The 20,000-nt window shown below is 36.1% G+C and overlaps 1 protein-coding gene across 7 annotated transcripts in view; it reads right to left on the reverse strand.

Annotated features, from left to right (window-relative positions):
- LOC113053167 (dachshund homolog 1-like) overlaps positions 1-2,146 on the reverse strand; it is a 99,724-nt gene extending 97,578 nt beyond the window's left edge. For 2 of the 7 annotated variants that reach the window (XM_026217957.1, XM_026217956.1), the window contains exon 1: positions 1,321-2,146. In XM_026217957.1, the coding sequence (XP_026073742.1) occupies positions 1,321-1,886 (566 nt within the window). In that variant the 5' untranslated portion in view covers positions 1,887-2,146. The remainder of the gene's footprint in view (positions 1-1,320) is intronic. The other 5 variants (XM_026217954.1, XM_026217953.1, XM_026217959.1 and 2 more) reach the window with 3 other exon arrangements.
- Between the last annotated feature and the right edge of the window lie 17,854 nt (positions 2,147-20,000).

The following is a 20,000-nucleotide window of genomic DNA, read 5'->3' on the forward strand; positions in this document are numbered from 1 at the left end:
TCCTGTCAGATTGCACATTCAGTCATCTATTGACTGTCATCAATATTATGTGCAATTTGTCACTATATTCTCATTAACCACTTATGATTTAATTTTACGTTTTTACAGCATTGAAATTCCTCATTAAAATATTATATATAAAACTGCACAACACTCGGGCTCGAATTGCTGCATGCAAGGTGTTTTCATTTAAGACGAGCTGTCAACACTCAGACATTTTTAAATTAGCTTACTTTTTCTAGTAATTATTGGGCCTATTCACTTGATCACTAATGGGTGACATTAAAGTTTCAGGGCGAATTATTCACCGATGTTACAAGCAGTAATTGTTTCCTGTGTGATTTTGTACCTTCAAGCACTGTATCACTCCTGCCATTAAGTATACAAGCACTTATTGACCATGATTTGATTTTTCCCCAGAGGACGAAAACAGCAGAAAGAAATGCATATGAATACAACTAACACATAGGAAAGACCATTTACTGTAATAATTCTGACAAGCAAGATTATTTAAATCTCCTCAAATAACAGAAAAACCTTTCAAATAAAATTTTCCTCATATATGTTCAATGTGAGCTCATCAAAATCTGTTAGTAGCACAAATACGTAACAAGAAAAAAAAAAACCTCTCATGCTCATAAACCTGCACATGATTTTCACAAAATAAATTTGAGCCAACTGTCCTTTATGAATTATTAATTCTCCTAAATATTTGAAAAAAGAACACCCTGTATTTTAAACGCTCTACTACAACAATTCAACAAAATGTTTTCATTTGATTATATTCAACTTTACACCATTGCAAAAACTAGAGTTAGTCGCTTTATAGTATTCTAGAATCTGTTGCAATTTTTTCTTTATATTTATCATAATTATTTTAATTATAGAAGAACAAGATGTGTTTCTTCAGTGGTTCTTTGAACACCTTATGTTCAATAGAAATCCCTCTACTTTTCTCTCTGTGTAGAGTTCTTTAGACCAAAGTTACTGATGTCACATAAGTAAAGAATATAAAACTACAGAATTTCTTTCTTTATTCATTTGTTTGATTTATTTTATTAAAAAGGTTCTCCTGTGACATCAGATGGTAAAATCCTTTTGGACTGTAATTTATTTTTTTTAAGTGCAAACACAGATCTGAAAGTACTTGCAAATTTATTGTAAGTTATTTCCACATATTATTAAAATAATTATCGTAATGCATAAAGAAGCCACATTACGGTTTTACTAATCGTACTTTCTATTGGAAGATTCACTTCACTTCTTTATCTAACTTTTCTATTGATTATTTGTTTTGGAGTACTAAAAGAGTCTTCTAACCTGGCATTAGTGCAGTCGTTGTAGAGGGTCTCGAAGTCTTTTCTGCAGATGAGTTTGCAGCGGTTGACCCCGGGCTGGATGGCCCCCAGTCCACGCAGGACGCGGACCTGCTCCACGTTACACACCACCGGCGTGATCTCCAGCCGCTTGAGTTTGGTGTAGACGGTGTGCAGACCCCCGACCAGGTGTTTGAGAAACAGGTCAAACGCCTGGGGCAGGCAGATGAGCTCCTGTCCGTCCACCGTGAAAGAGGCCACCTTAGCGCCCCTGAGCTCCACCATCCGACACTCATTATTCTGCGGGGTGTTCTCAACAGGGGACGGGGTAGAATACACGGGCTTGCCGGCCAGTGGGATGCTGCTGGTGTTGGTGCTGATCAGATCCGTGCGGAACAGATTCTGGGTCGCTGACTGAGAAGGAGACGCAGAAGTGGCCGAAGGCGAGGATGATGATGCTGCGGTCGCGGAGCATGATGATGATGATGCTGATGATGCTAACGAAGAAGTTGAGATCGGACACGAATGGAGCAGAGACGATGGGGGAATCAGAGCTGCCGATACGGCCATGGTGTTCTGCACCTATCAAATAAGTTCAGACGGAAGGGAGAGCCAGTATGCAAAAGTAGCGCAAAGAAGCAGAAATCCACCCCGAGTGCGCTCCGCCGACGCGCGAATGGATCTGAAGAGGTGCCGTGCCGAAATTAGGGCTCTGAGAAAGATTGAGAGAGAATGACAGGAAGAAAATGAGGAGAAAAGTGTGCCTCTGCTCTGTGGATGAGTTGTTGTTGTCACAAGGTACATAGAGGGAGGAGCCACTATCAGCCCTTTGAAACGGAGACATGCACAATCTAATGCGACCCTTAGCGGAACAGCGCGCGGAACAAAACCTGCGCTTTTTTTAGGAACGTTCTCTGAAACTCAACTTAATACGCCGAGCTCCTCTGCCACATGTCTAGACTCCTCTCTCCTATTATTGTTCATTATCTGAAAGTACGCTTGAAGTTCACACTTTTTGAGTGAGACAATAAGCAGATACAACTTTTTATAATGTCATTGTATGCTATAAATTTAAGCAAAATACGTGAAGAACATTTTAGCTATTTTTCTTTTTTCTTTTTTTTGTCCTGTAAATCCTCATGTATATGAAAGTAACGTTTCTGGTCTGGTGCATTTGATTTGCCATCAGGTTAATGTAAGCTAATCTTACATGACAGAACAAGTATCATCTGAATCTGCTCTCTTGTTCAATTGGACATATGACATTCACACAAGTTTTCAAGTAAAACTTTTGAATATCATGTATGAGTAGACAAGAAGGGTTATAACACTTTCCAGGTCCTTCACTGAATCTACAAAGATGCATAAAATAGGTTCAATAGGCCACATTACACACAATTTCTGAAAGTGCACACACACACACACACAGAGAGAGAGAGAGAGAGATGTTACAGCCTATGCATTTTTTATATTACTTTACAATTTTAATTTAAATATTTTTTACATTTTAATTTAATACTGATTTAAACAGCACAGTTTATTTTTAACAGACATGGAAACATTGTTTCTCAAAATCTTATACAGAGAAAAAACATAATAAAATTACAGATTTTGAAGCAAAAAGTGTTACCACACATCCCTTTTTTTATTTTTTATTTTTTTGATATATATAAAGCCCACCAAAGTTTATAATACTGTTTGTCTCATTTTGCTTATTTCATCAAAGACCGAATTCAAGCATACAGAACTCATGAACCTATGTCAGAACCTATCCAAGTAAACTTATGAATTCAAGTTAGTCTGATCTGATCTGCTTTAAGATAAGCAGAATGCCATTTCAGAATTGTCATTCAGGCACAGAGGTACCATGTAGTGTAAAAATCAATATCCACTTAAAATTCATTGCAAGACAAAGTTGCCCTTTATGTTGCTAACCTTTGCTTAAATATGCATCGTATTAAGATTTCATTAAAAACAATGAATGTCATGATAGTTTGCCAGCGATGTTTCATGTTAGCATGGGGTTAACTGAAAATGATGGCCATAAAATTCCACACAAAGAACCGCTAGCAGACATTCGTTTAGAGAAGAATGATGATAAGACAAAAAGACATCCACAAACGCCACAGGACCTCTATGATGTCTCTGATTCAGAGTCTCTTAACAAGCTGGGTGGGCCTGATGAATCAAACTCCCATTAGAACAACAGTCTTTCAATAGACAAACAGCAGGATGCACATTGCAGAGAAACTCTCAGTTGTTCAGTGCATTCTTTGAATGTTCAGTTAGTTTCAATGGTTAAATTAACAATGTCTGCAATCTTTATGCACTAGGTAAATGCAAGCACCATGACAAGAATAGAATTCTTCACTATTGCTCTTTAGAAGAAGCCATTCTACATTGCATCATTATTCAATGAGTCAGGATGAGAAGAGAAGCTTGAAACAGCTAAGAACGAATGTCAAACTGTTTTAATTAAGTCCACTTCAAGGTCAAGGAAATGGCATGTCATAATCTCTCTATAAAATCTAAATGTCATACTTTAAGTATTGAAAATATTATAAATTATTATATAATTATTATAAATATGTTACATATAAATTATATATATATATATATGTGTGTGTGTGTGTGTGTGTGTGTGTCTGTGTGTGTGTGTGTGTGTGTGTACACTCTAAAAAACGCTGGGTTGTTTTTTCAACCCAACTGCTGGGTTGAGGCCGTTGGATAGGACTTTGGGATGTTTTAACCCAAGTTTGGGTTGAAAATAACTTTCTTTTTTAACCCAGCGTGGTGGGTTGAGGACGCGGACGTGAAGGAGAGCACGCACGTCACGTCAAAATCGTACGTCTCCAGTGCGAGCAGCCGCCATTTTCTCAGCGTGATAGAAGCGAGAAGCGAGTGAAAGACTATGGTAAGTAACGTTAAATATTCAAAATGTAAAGTTATCTTTTATTGTTTACCCGGTTGTATGAAAGGCGGAAGGTTTTATGAAAGGCGGAAACAAAGGAGCTTAACGTTATATATATATAAAAAACGGACGCGGTTTTCGCCTCGGACACGGAGGTCTTGCCTCATGTAACGTTACTGAACGGAGGATGTACTTTTAATATAACGTCTGTGAATGTATTTTGTCATATTTACATAAGATTTTACATTATCTGTTCTCTTTGAGGCGTTAACAGACGGTTATGGTCACGGTTACGCTCATGTGAATTTGTCTTTTTTTTCGCGGTTAAACTGAATGTATGTTTGTCTCCTAAAGGAAACGGCATTGTGTAGTAAAGACTAGCATAATTATTTTGAGGCTGTTGAAGTGGTAACTGTTAAAAGTATGTTTTACATGTAATATTTCAGACTTGTCCAGCTCCTGTCTTCATTGTCCTCGCGCTGAGAGTTAAAGACACAGAAGCTGTTTGTGTGAGGAGTCGCAGACCTGTGTGAGGATGAGGAGGAGGTGTTCTTCTGAAGAGAGGGACAGAAGGTTTAAGGAGAGTAAACTTCAGAATAACATCAAGTTATCTTTATTTTGACTAAGACTAAAATAATGTGTGTGTTTTTTTTAGATGTTGAAATCCAGAGACAAGATAACTTCATTCTTTTGAGACTGATGTAAGTTAAATTATTATTACTTTTTTTTTTGAAAATTAATGTTTCTGTTGTGTCCTGCCTGTTAACTTCACATTTTTATGCAAAAACAGTGTGATTTTATATATGTATGTATGTATATGTTAATATTTTATTGAAGCCATTGATGCCCCTCTTTGCAGAACTCAAACTAACTGGAGTTAAGGACACACAAGTCTGCTTGTGTGAGGAGGTGGTTTTCTCAGCTTCTTCTGAAGAGAGGGAAAGATCGTTTAAGGCAAGTAAACTTCATAATTTCATGTTATCAGTTGTTGTTGTGTTTTACTAAGAGTAAAATAATGTTTGTTTTTTGTTTTTGTAGATGTTAAAAGCAAGAGACATGGGAGAGCACCATTCCTTTGAGATTTTATGTAAGTTATTTTTAGAAAATAAATTTTTCTGTTGTCTCCTGCCAGTTTACTTCACATTTTGATGCAACAACAGTGTGATTATGTGCTCATTTCATTAAAACCATTGTGTTTTTTATTGCAGAACTCAAACCAACTTTGGAGTTGTCTGATTTGGAGAGTCATTATTCTTGGTCTTCGCTCTTAGAGGTAAAGTTCACACAAAAAATCATTTACTTGCCCTCATGTCATTCCAAACCTATAAGACTTTTGTCTGTCTTTACAACATAAATTAATATATTTTTAGTTTTCTCATAATATTTGTTAATCCATTTATAGTTTAGATAATCAGTATTTTCAAGCGTCATAAATATAGAGTTATTGTAGAAGTAAATTCTGATATTTATATATGAATACATCTTAAATTATATGATTGCAAACATGTATGTTCAAAATAAAATACTGGTCTCCCAGACCAGCTATGGAGGACACAAAAAGAGAATATTAAATATATTCATATGTTTTCCAAAAAATTTGCAGATTTTGTATGAGTCTGGAAAAACATGGGGAGAGTAAATTATAAACATTTTAATTATTTGGTGAACTTACGGTTTGAAGAGCAGCCCTCAATGTACGTGAATATTGTGAGGTATGTGAATGTCATGTCTGTTTTAATGTTTCAGTAAAGAAGCTTTCTGAAAGCGATATTTATTCAAACAATATCACCTGTCCTCACACTAGTGCTGTCATTATAGCCTCCTGGAGCGCTGTGGTGGACTGAGACATTAAACAACCGAACAAAGTGTTGAAACTTTAAAACCGATTATTTACCTATCGTTACGGATGTGAATGCACCTCTACCTGAAAATGGATGGTTTAATTAAATGTTTAATTTTTTCAAATGTGTTTCTCTTAGGCCACTGATGAAGAGCAGGCAGTGACTGGGATGAATCCTGGTCAGAGAGGAGAATCTTCTTTCCGCCTAAACTGATGCAGCGGTGGTTTTAAAGGAGGACACTGCCCTGGATGATGTAGAAGATGTCAGATGCTGTGCTGATGGGGTTTCTTCATGATTACATCAGTTATGCTAAAGAGATCATGAAAATTGACCGTGATGCATGATCTGTATTCATGGACTTTGAAACAAACTGTAAGTGTATAATTTGTTTAAAAAAAAAAGTTAAATGCTTTTTCTGTGTTGTTTAGTAGAAAAGTTTACACTCTGTCATTCATACACCTGCTCACATTCTTTCACACACACACACACACACACACACACATGCGTCTGTTAAATGTTATAATATCAAAGTTAATGTTGTGATTTATTTGTGTACTGTCATGCCAGAATAGTTGGAAAAAAACCTAACTAATTGTAAATGTATTGTATGTGTTTTCGTATATTTTTATACAATTGAACAAAGTCCAATTTGATCTTAAGTTATATTCATCAAATGTTCAATGCTTTGTTTATGAACTCTGTAGCTGTTAATGCCATCCTTTTCTGCATTTCTTCTAACATGTTACTTTTTGACTTTTCTCTTGTTTTTAATAAATATTTTCCTTTTGATAATTATTATTTGTGTGTAAAAGTGATATTTAAAATGAACAACATTTGTAGGTTTAATGCCTAGCTCAATTTGGGTTAATTTTAACGTAGAAATGCATTGTTTCCCCACATGGCTGCACTCTGCGAGTTTATTTTCTGCCAGCAGGAGGCGCTAAGAGCGGGAGAGGTAGGTTTCTCCTGTAACGGCTGCAGAGCGGTGCTGAGCTCACAAACGCTGCCTTATCAAGCACATCCGAAATGATATCGAACATTTTCTAAATACAGTAGTTTTCCTTCTGAAATACAGTGATAAAAAAACACCCGCTCTGTTTTTTGAAACCCTGCAATATAGTCATTTTAAACCATAAAAAAGGCAACCCAGCAGGCTGGGTTAAATATGATAACCCAACTGGTTGGGTTAAAACAACCCAGCGCTGGGTTCGTCCCTTTTTGACCCAGCGCTGGGTTGTCAAAATAACCCAAATTGGGTTGTTTTCAACCCAGCAGTTTTTAGAGTGTATATTCAGTATACTGCGTATATACTGCATGTATACTGTATATGTTCTATATTGCTGAGAACCCTTACTTGAGTCAAGATGTTCCTTCCTTAAGGGAAAAAGTGTAATTACGGAATACCAATGTGTTCACAACATTGGCATTTACAATATGAACATTTGAAAAGGATCCGATCCATCAGGAAGGCAAACGGATTACGTAAACGCTACCATAAACGCTACCACAAATTAAAACAATCTGACTGTTTGATCGCAAAGGATAAAATGCTCAATTATCTTGTGAAGAAGCATAAAGGGTGTTCTTTGTTTCTATTCTCTCTCTCTCTCTCTTTTTTTTTAGAAAATGGCATTTAAATGGTTTTTGAATAGTGCTTGAAGTTAGTCAATGAGATTTATATGTTTCTTCCATGTGTTTCTATGATTTCAGGGGCCCACGATGACTGCTGGGGGATGACATGACATCGCTAATGAGGAAAGGCCCATCACAAGACCACACGCACAAAGGTTTGATGGCATTTCAGTGTTGATGACTAACTCGTTCCGTTCTGTTTCTGCTATTTGTTACAGGGCGAGCACACAGCAAACATGAGACATACATGAACCATCAAACAAGCAATGTGGCTACTTTCTTTCCTAATCCTGAACACACTGGTTAGAAGACTAAGGAATGGAGAGGCACAGAGTTTCCCTCCATCTCTATGAATCACCATAAATCTAATGGATCAGTGTTTAAAAGTAGGACTACGATATGACTCGTATGATCAATGGCACTGTATGTTGTTTGATATAATAATTTATTCAGGCTTATAAGGCTTTGATAAAACAATGTTGAAAAGCAATTTAAATTAAATTCATTTAAATGTCAATTCTCATGGTTAAGATTTTTCTATAATTGGCTATTTAATTAAAATAATTTTCACAGTCATTAATACAGCTCGCAACTTGTAGTGCACTGACATGTTTTAATTACATGGTATTAACAAAATTGATATGCTTTAGAAAGCATGCTGAATAAGAAATAATTACAAAAATCATACATCATCCCCCTTATGGACGTTAAGAGTATTTCAACATAATTGATGAACTTTGAAAAGAAAGATAAAAAACTTTAACTGCATAAAATGGGCATACCTGGTTCAAATATAAACAACTGTCTTTGCATTGCAACATATTGTCAGATTCTATTAATTGCAAACCTGCTTACCGTCTCATATGATGAATAAACATGACTTCCATGCAGTAAATATTTGCGTACATCTGCAAGTGTTCTGACTCGGTTTAGTTACTCACATTATTCTGTTTTCAGTGGAGGATGCAGCTTAAAATGCTGCTCAGACAAACATAGTGCAGAGTGAGACAAATACTTATTGATTTTGAATATTTGTCTCCTCAAGGTCGCATGCCATTGACCCCATCCATCTGGAGATACTCCACGCCATACACACATGCACACACACACCATGGCAGATGCAGCTCACCAAAGGCTGGCCGAAACGTCACCCACCCTATAGGTCAGTGAGAGAGATGGACTGCGAACCTGTAAAACAAAAATAACAAGTTTAGAATAGTATAATAAAAAACTAAGCCTGCCAAATTGTTAAAACAATTACAAACACTGACTCGCATGATTACTCACATCCAGTTCAGTTTTTAAAGGGATACTCCACCCTAAAATTAAAATGTTGTCATTAATCACTTTACCCCCATGTCGTTCCATACCCGTAAAAGCTCAATTCGTCTTTGGAAAACAATTTAAGATATTTTTGATGAAAACCTGGAGGCTTGAGACTGTCCCATAGACTGCCAAGTAAATAACAGTGTCAAGGTTCATAAAAGGTATGAAATGTCATCGTCAGCCACAAGGATGCGCTGTTTCATTTCAAATCAAAGCTAAATACACTTAGAAACAGCACATTCTTGTGGCGCGGAGGACACAGAAGAGCATACGCAGCACAGTGATATGGAGCGACACAGAGGAGACTGTTGAAAAAAAGGAAATATTGAATTAAGTCGTTATTTTTGTTTTCTTGGCAGATGGAGTATTCTGACAATGACTTTTCATACCTTTTATGGACCTTGACACTGTTATTTACTTGGCAGTCTATGGGACAGTCTCAAGCCTCCAGGTTTTCATCCAAAATATCTTAAATTGTGTTCCGAAAATGAACTGAGCTTTTACGGGTTTGGAATGACATGAGGGTAAGTGATTAATGACAACATTTTCATTTTGGGGTGGAGTAACCCTTTAAGGAAAAGTTGTAATAACTACAATAAGGTCCCAGTAGTTAATGTTAGTTAATATGTTATATGTGTTACATTATTTGTGAATATTTGTTATTGTTAGTTAATAAAAATAACTGTTTATTTACGTCAGTAATATATATGGTAAAGAAAAACAAATATATGCACACACACTACTGTTCAATTTATATATTTATTGGAATATATTTTTATTTTTAAATAAATGGAAAGTTCAAAAAAGTTGTTACAAAATCAGTGTCAAATAAAGGTTGATCTTTTTAGCTTTCTATTCATCAAAGAATAATGAAAAAATTAAAATGCATTATGGTTTCAACATCCATCAGCCATCAGCAGCCTTCAGTGTCACATGACCCTTCAGAAAATAATTTCATATGCTCATTTGGTGGGCAAGAAACATTTTTATCTAATTTATCTTATAAATCCTCTTGTAAATGTTGAAATCAGTCGTGCTGCTTAATATTTTTTTGGAAACCATAGTATACAGTATTTTTTAGATTTTTACTGTATTTCTGCTGTATTGTATATATATATATATATATACAGCACAGTAACACTTGTAGGAATATATATATATTTTATATATATTGAAAACTTTAATTACTGTTGATAAAGGGGTGCTTGAGCTTTACAGATGGGTCTATCAGAAAGAAAAGAAAGTTGCACCTAGAAAGGATGCTGTCTTTCCTATCCATTTGTTCCTTTAAAGAAAAGCATATTTTGGCTTTTCTTATACAGGTACACAAAAGAACAGGGTTAATACACAGACTCCCAATTAGAGCCCCCTCATTTAGTAGACGTCTGAATGAAAACTTTATGACTGTCATTAAATTAGATGTTGAGAGAATGATAGCACACTTTCTTTGCTTAATGAGAATGGAGTTTCTCCCCAGACTGAAATTTTCTGAGTTCACTGCCGTCAGAATGTTTCACAAAGCAAAACTACGGCTCTCTTTGTTGTGTTCACATTACAGATGAGATCAGAGAGTAAACAGAGACCAAATGTGCTCTAATAAAACTACAGATCTTCTAGTGGCTCATTTCCATAAAGCAGTTCCAGCACAAATCAGGTATGACCTTCAGAGACATAATTAAAGCAAATATTTTTAGTCCCTGATTGGAATGTTGCTTGTCAATACAAATTATGAAGGAACCTCATAACGGAATGCAGATTTTATTGTTTACAGGATGCATGAAATCCGAAAAGATAAAAGTCTGTTTAACTGCATCTACGAATACTGCCATAAAATAGGACTGTCAAAGTTAATGGGTAACACTTGATTAATTACATTTGTTTAACACAATGCATTTCATTAAAAATAACTCAAATTTAGCAGTAAAAGATGGATAAAACTCCTTTTAATATAAGTGTTCTTTATAAATTAAACCCAGATTATTTAACAAAAGTCAGCTGAGCTGCATTCATTGTATAGAGGAATTTAACTATCGTCAAAGCTCAAAAAGTGAATATATATGTTCAATTCAATTCATTTGTATAGCGCTTTTTACGATAAAAATCGTTACAAAGCAACTTTACAGAAAATTATGTTTCTACAATATTATGCAGTAGCTTATAAGTGGTTACTGTCAGTTTGTGCACGTATGGCAGGATTTTTAGAAAATTAATAAAAGACGTAGTCAGCCAGTCGATGAACATTATTAATATTATTAATAATTAATAATTATTATTTGATGCAGTCACAATTTATATACACTCCCATATATGTAGGAGTGCATAGGAGTGCGTGTGGGTGTTTGTCTGTGTGCGTTTATGCATATGTACAGCAAAAGTACATTATTACCATAATTTCTCACCAATGTTAAGCTTCCAAGAACAAACTTGGAACACAGTGGTTCATTATGTGCATTACAGAGATATGCTGCCATGAAACAATTATCAGATGTCAAGCTGTTCTGAAGCTCAGATCCATTTGTGCGCTTGTTATGATGATGCCATCCTGCCTTACAACTCTCTCTGTGTGCATCCGGTCTGCAACTATATCTGCAAATCTCAGGATTCACCTGGAAAGATGCCAGCCGAGTGTCTTGTGAGCTGAGCTGGCAAAACGTCCAACCGTATGTAAAATACGGCCCCTCTGGTGTTATCAGTCTTTAAAAGAGAGCTAATTTGATTTTTTCAAAAGTAGCCACTTGATAACTGCACAATTACTCTGCAGTGCCCTGTACCCTGTTTAAAGCCACACAGACTTTTATATCAGGTGAGAGATTTGTGGATGTCTAAATTGGAAGGTAAACCTGTATAAACAGTAGTAATTACCATGCCATTCAAAGGGCCTGTTGTGCTCGTTCGGCAACAGCCACAGTGATTAAAATGAATCTCCATCGACTTCTCCATTAAATTGCTGGCAGTGGCAATCCTTTGACCTTTCCCATTGATTGAACATAACAATCACAATTCAATTGTAATGCAAAGAGAACATTTGTTATAATGTACATGAGATGCATGAGCCATTTCCTAGAGGGTTGAGGTAATCAATGAAGTGACTTCAAAGGGAACCTGCACAAAGACTCATTCTAGTCAGAATCTGCGCTACATATCGAACTCAACGTTCAGCTGTCTGTTACATCACTCAATACACAATACATTTGCATTCTATAAAAGAAACATATTGTGCATCCAAAACCCTTCTTCATTTGTTTTGATTTTTAGTACGCTAAGCCTTCCCAGAATTCACTGCATGTGGAACAGAGGTCTGAGAAAATGATTATGGATGACATTTCCCTGAATTGTTTTCCTTATTTTTTATTTTTTGCATTGCTCTCTGTACATCCACTGATTAGTAACATCTGTATGTGACACTGGTGCTGTTCGAGCAACACGTCTGGATGTAAAACGCTCTTAAACTTGTGGCAAAACTAGTCTCTGATTACTTGTGCGCAACTATGCTCCCTCCCTCTGACCAGAAAGGAAAACCTCTGTGAAATACCCGACTTCTAATCAGCATTTAATTCTGATCTTAAAAGCAGTGCTAGATTGTGCATTTCAAAAACAAAGACTCTGTGAATAATGTCCTTAAGGGAAACTGCAGAATTGAGAGATTATAGTTTACACGCACATTAAACAGATTAAACCAGTCAGATCTCAAAAGACAGTTTATCTAGTGGAGAAAATGTAGTATGCTAATTGGGTAATGCTAAGTCATTACACACAAGTTCTTCTCACTGTGTGTGGATTTAAGGGTAAAGTTTGATTAAAATAGCAAGGCTATTTAGGGATATAACAAGCAATACAGTCACTAAACGAAAGCGTGCTCACTATACAAAAAAAAAATGTTTTTGTCTCCAAAAACTTCTGCGATGACAGATTCAATTCCATTTAGTAAATGTTTAATAAATGTTATACAAACACGGCCGCCTATCTCACTACATCCAGAAAACAAAGGGAAACTTTAATTGCTTTAATCATCCCGAGCTTTGACGTTGTTATTGGCTTTTAAAATAGCAGTTAACAGTAACTGTCTTGTAAAGGAAATTGAACCACATTCGCAAAATGATCCCCAATTAAGATATGACTGTCCAGACCATGAAAATTTGAACTGGGGTGTTGTGTCTAAGAAAAGCAGTTGATCCCATACAAAGCTATTTAATTAGCTGAAAGGCACAAAGAAAACAGAAAACCTAATATGTATGACTTTAATCAAATTTAAAGTTATTTATTTCCTTTTGAAGATTCCAGAGCACGGATATGTTCATTAATATATGTGGATGGAATAAGGTATTTATTTTTTCTCACAGAAATGACTCTTTAACATTAAGAAGCTCACTGCGCTGCGAAGCAAGACAGAATTGAACGTTTCTGATCACTGTCTTTAGTGTTCACTAATGTGTTTCAGCATAGCACTACCTTTAATCTGCACTAAAGGGAAATAATGCGTTTCCTGCTTTATTTACCATGCTTACTTAACAAGTGCTGTACAATTAGAATTGTTAATAGATTGAGAAAAACAAAAGGACTTTGAAGGTGGGAAAGTGCTGACATTATTTCACGGGGGAAAAGCACCCCTGAGAAAAAAAAGAGGTCTGAAATAAATGCAGTTTCCTGTGCTGTTCTTCAATGAAACGCTGCTCCCTCTCATTAGAAATGCCATAGAAGACATAAATCAAAGACAGTAAAAAAAAATTCATTGCCTCTGTGTTAAATCACGCACTTTGTGCATCGAACAGAAACTGTGTAAACATTGTAATTTCACTTCATTCAAATGTATGCACACTTTTTACAATCCATAAACAGATCTGGAATAAAAGTTAATAAATGTCAAAATTTGCATTCTGAAAAAAAAAAAAAGCATCTTGCTGCATTTTTGCAAATATCAATCTATGAACCTTTTAACATTTTGTCAGACAAAATGCTAATTGTACCTTTAGGAATTTGGGACACAGTGACAAGAAATGAGATGCCCTGTCCTTTTAGATGTGGATATCAACTGGGGTAGCATACAGAGACCCTTGCGAAGGCAAAGCAAACACCCCAGCCACGTTTCCTATCAGTGCAGAATGATACATCTCTGTTAGATAAAAACTGCTTCTTCCAATCGGAGAACCCAATAAACTGTCATCTGACATACATTATCCTTATTATAGTCAAATTCTGAACAACATTCATGATTACATAGTACTGTATTGTATATATATATATATATATATACATATATATATATATATATAATGAAACTATTTGGTAGATTAATCTTTTTACATTTTCAACTTCCGAAGTTGCAGACCTTTACTTGCTCCAGTATCAGCAAACTTAGGTTTCTTCTTTATCTGCTGTCCCATCAATCCAACACTGAAGCTAACTTAACAAGCGAGAATTAAGAGTGTAAAAAGTGCTTACACAAAGGTTTCCACGTTATTTGCTCTGAATTGATTTTAACACTTAAACAGAATCCTAACTAAGGGCTTATGCAGGTCAGACCATATGCATTTCACCGTAAACACACACAGTCTATGGATATCTATCAGAAATGGCAATTAAAACTGACAATGTATTTCCAAACAAAGCCTAATTTGTTTATTTTTATCCAACAAACATGTTCTACAGCGTCCTTATGAGCGATTAGCAATGTTGTTCTTCAAAGGTCCTTAAATGAGTTTGATGCAGTTCTTGCCCGTCCTCCCATTAATCCAAGCTCAGTTAAGAGTCTGCCATCTGGACGTGTGTTCCTAGCGATAAATATGATTTAGAGTTGATTCACACATGTTTTCCGCACAGAGTGTGTGTGGATTTCAGAATTAAATGGCACAAACAAAAGTGAAGTAGAGAGCATATTAATATCTCTCGTTTTAGAGCTCCATAACAAAGTCGCACACTTAATTACAGCCTGTAATCATTTCCTGAAACACAAATATCATGGAATTCAATTACCATCATAGAGCTCTTGCACAAATAAACTGATCTTAAAAATACAAATAATCTCCAGACGCATGTTTAGATGATTCAGATTCAGTGCTGCAGGTAATTCTGCAACTATACTGGATGCTTAGGTGTTTCTCGACTGATGCTGGGATCAAGTTATTTAACCAATCAACATCATTTTTTGAAATATTAAAGTATGTGTCAATACCAGATAATGTTGGATTTAATTACCTTCCTTTTGAGCTTCAGTTGTTTTTCAGTGGAGCCAAGCAACAGTGACCTCTACAGGGATTGAAGTTGGAAAACCCAGACACATTTTTGACTTCCTGCAAGTAAACTCCTCAAAGGGGGGAAAAACAGAGAATAGAAGTGTAGAGTTAAAACCAAATTTGAAGGCTCCGTTGCATGTGGAATACTTCAAGCCTCTTAATATTTAAATATATTTTTATAATTATCTAAAATACGGTAACTTTTCAAAATATTCCTTCAAAATAAAATATAATTAATTAATAATAACAAAAAAATTAAACCAAACAATTTCATAAACTTTTATTCTGGTGATTCTTCTAATTAAAGGTTCCAATTATGTATCTATTAATCAAATTCCACATTGTAAATAAATAATATTTTGAAATGCGATAAATAGTCATGTTAAATAGTACTGTTTTGAATCTGTCATTGTCGCTTCTTCTGTTGTTTGGTGCAAAATAAACAAAGACGACTTCATTTGTCCAGAACTGCAGGAGAAGATCTCCCTGAAGACAAAGTCTTGGCCACATCCAGGTGTAATGGCAGCAAACCCAGAAAGTGTTGCCAAGACGTTTCTCCCTCGCTTCTAAACTTTAGCACAGGAGGACAAAGTGTCTTTCACAAAGAGAGGGGGTAGGAAAAAAAGGGTGCCAAACAACATGAGGGAGAGCCAAGTGCTGTATCAAGCTGGAGGAATGACTGATGGAAAGATAAGGGACACACCAAAGAGAGCAGACCAAACAGGAAAAGCAGGCAAGCAGCAAATAAAGGGGTGTAGTCTGCACCGACAAAGAGCGCATGGTGGACGCTCACGTTGCATGTATCTGCTTTTGTCTAGAGCAAACAAGAAAGCAAATCTCATAAAAACAATCTATCTCTTATTATTAACTATTTTCTTTCCTGTGCAACTTGAATAACAGTTCAAACTAGCCTCTATCTAGTACCCAAATCCCTCATACATAAGATCAAACTGAGAATTCGGTCATATTTTGTGCTGATTACAGAAGGCACACAAGCCATGTTGTGCCCTATTACCCACTGCTGCAGAGTTTTCTTTTATGCATTCACATTCAGTTCGGCAGCATCAGATCCTCCAGAGCAGTGGTTCCCAACCTTTTTCAACTCGCGGCCCACACAACCAAACACATATGTTTGCGCGGCCCACTTCAAAAAAATTAACTGACCCCGCTATTGTTGGGTTAATAACTTAGTACTCAGAAGCTAGATTTTAAACTATATTTATTGAATAAACTAGGGCTGTGCGATATGGAAAAAAAAAAAAAAAAAACTATCGCAATTTTTTTTATCAATTTTGCAATTGTGCTTTTACAGTCATAAATGCATTCAGGATTAATTTGAAACATATTTCCAAAAGAAAACCAATCAGAGCTTTATCAAAAAGTTGTAACATCTCTAGAACAGACATAAGTCAAAATTATCACTATAGTGAAGATGTACAAAAATGTATAGACTTGTGGCAAAAAAAATAAAATAAAAATAAAAATCCTGTATACAGGGACATTTTTTTCTTTTTTGCCATGCATTGTTCATAGAGCTCATTAATTGTAGCGGTGCCTCAGGTGTTTGCAGTGTGTATACAGTATGTGTATGCGCTCAGCAGTGAGAGTGCATAAATATAACGCGAAAGCACATTAAAATAATGCACGAGTGCGAATCTCTCTGTTCGCAGCAGATTTCCTTTGCTCTGTCACAAAACCGGTCGTGCTTGCTCAGATACACGCTGCTTTGCGAGGAGAGAGTGTGCACACTTAAAACGTGTCTCATCTCACTTAAACTGCATCATGTTCACTAACAAATTCACTCTATGCTCATGTGTTAGACATGAATTATTTTCGCACGTTTTTATTTCTAGCCTTTTACCGCAGTGAGAACGCTCTGATCCGTCAACATTGGCTCAGAAAAAAGGCGCATCACAGACAGTGTGTGAACCTGGAGTTAGGCATATGCGCACGCTCAAATCGTGATTTTAGGACGTTTTCTTTTAATCGCACAGCCCTAGAATGGACTGGAAATGACCAGAAAATAATTGGCGGCCCACCTGCAATACCACCGACAGGTTGAAAACCACTGCTCCAGAGGATCGGAATTGTCCTCCTGTGTGTCCCCTGGGATTCCCAACACATAACTGCATCTCTCGTGCACACAATATAACACCCAGAAGATTCAGCAGTGAACGGGCTCCTTTTAAACGCTCGCATGCAATTTGAGGAACATTAATTAAAATGCGATTAAAGCCACCGCTGATTGTGATGATTCCCAAAGACTTTGCAAAATGTTCCACTTTTTACTGAGGCCTTAAACAAATGGATTCAATAGCATTTCCCTGATTTCACCCTATGAATAATAAACATCTGTTATGTCATTGTGTGCAGAAATAAAAGGGACACATACTTTCCCCGGCGATGTGGAAAGAACGTTTATGCACCAATAGAAGATTTGCAACTGTAGCTTTACAACTATAAGAGCACTGTGGTTTCATATCGACGTGGTTCAAGCGTTTTAAAGGCCGGGGTCTGCTCTAGTGGACTTGAATGTGTAGTCTGTGGTGCATAAAGTGAAACATAAGGCCTAGCAGTGATGCTTTGTCTAATAGGATACCAAGCCTGGGGCATTAAGGAAAAAGCATGCACCATTATGAATAAAAGTATATACATAGGTGATTTAAAGTGACTGAATTAGCTTCCATTTTATTGCATCTGCTATATTTGTCTCTAACAGTGTTGGGGAAGCTGCAGTACACTTTTCTTATGCTAATAAACTGTATTAAAAAACTAATCAAATAAAATAAAAACACACAAGACTAAAATAATTCCTTCAAATGTTGTCTAGTCAAACAGTTTTCTAAAGAAACAATTGCCAATTGCTGAAATTTGTTAATTCCCAGCATGCACTGCAACATTAATAAATAATATGGTTACTGTTATAGGGTTAAAGTTATAAATTTATTGTTTTACTAATTGAAATTTTGTTGAACATAAAAAATCTGTAGTTGCCTTGATGGATTTATTGGCCAATTGAACCATTTCCCATTAAGTGAACAAACAAATTGCCAAAAATTAGTGACCATTTTAAGACAAAAACTGAGAGAACCTTAAAATCTTAATTTAATCTTTTTTATACTTACATATAAATAATATACAACAGTATCAAAGTTGAAGATGTAATAACTCTAATTTGTACTAAATAAAAACATCAAACAATAAAACTTGTAAGTTATTAATTTACATTAAACAGTAAAAAAACACACTTAAGTTCTTTAACGATTTTTATTTTTATTTCATATTTTTTATCTATTGCTTTTCATTCAATTACATTAACTTTTTAAGATGACACGAGAGAGAATAATCTAGAATGAACTGATTCACTAGAATGAATCAAACTTTCAAACGCTACATACTGTATGAGAGTAAATCATTTAGGATAAATCTGACTTTCAGTGCTATGAGAAATGGAGAGACCTGGGGCCCATTTAGGTGAGCATGTTTGATTATTCAGTCCAGAGTCCAGACTTAAATATGAGACATTACCTCACATAAAAATAGCCACATGAGTATTGGCTTGCACTAAACCTACTATTTGGAAAAATTAGCTTGTTACTGAAAAAACTACAGGACACTGAAAACCGCTAAACTGGCTACCATATTAAAACAAGCTCATCACTATTTTCATTCAGTTACTTCCCAATATTGTTTTACAACCCCTTCTTAAGGCATTTAAAGTGTGTGTTTTGTGCTATTAGCACACGTAAAACACTATTCATCTTTAATCTTTAATTCAACAAAGACTAGTCTAAAATATGTACAAATGGGTGAAACCAGCTCCGCTGTTTCATTATCTGCATACTTGCATATCACTTTGCAGTATTTTTAGCCAGTTGTGCGATACAAATCTGGTTACCCCTTCAAAACCGCCCCAGAGGATTGAAAACTCTAAGTTCCGTCTCATTTCCCACTCCAGTCCTCAGCTCTCTGATCTTCTCTGGACAAAATGAGACACAGCAGCTCGAACAGAGGGAGCCTGGCGTACGCTATTCCCTGCGCTACTTGAATAGATAATGCTTTTCTTTACTTTCTTTATTCCTTCAAAAAAAAAATGCATCAGAGGCCAAATATTAATTCTCCCTGACACCCAGCAAAAGCTGCAGCGCGACACACTCGGCATACCAGCCTGTGTTTTAGCATGATTAAGGCACACATAAAGGACTTTCACAGGCTGCTTTGAACCTTGCTATTCAATTCCTTTTGTTTTTTTGTGCATATTCAAACTTACCCCCCCCCCCCTCACCAACCACTACAAGAAGCTGAGCCTGAAAGACAACGTAAATGAAACATATAACATATTAAGAAAATGGGATTAGCAGCATCCGATCCGAGCACAGAGCATCTCCAGTTGGGCTGGCAGGTTCAACGGACCCCGTGTCTGCTCTTCCCCCTTCCCCACACCCATGAATCTACTTTTAAAAAATGCCAATAGTTGTGATTGCTTAAAGCTCGATCCTTAGGCTCCATAAAGATGTGTGTGGAAAGAATCACATCAAGGAATGACATTGACAGAGGAACTGCTGACTCGCATCAGTGTTTGTCTTTTGATGTGAGAGATCAAATCGATGTACTGTACACACTCTTGTCGAACAGCATGCTGGGAGGGGGGAGATGGGGATAAGCATTTTTCATATCAGAGAGTCGAAGGTGCCTGCTTGCCTTAAATCATTAGTGTTTATGACCTTTTGCCCCAAATAACTAG

Source organism: Carassius auratus, chromosome 34, assembly GCF_003368295.1.
Source record: "Carassius auratus strain Wakin chromosome 34, ASM336829v1, whole genome shotgun sequence".
NCBI classification, from domain to species: domain Eukaryota; kingdom Metazoa; phylum Chordata; class Actinopteri; order Cypriniformes; family Cyprinidae; genus Carassius; species Carassius auratus.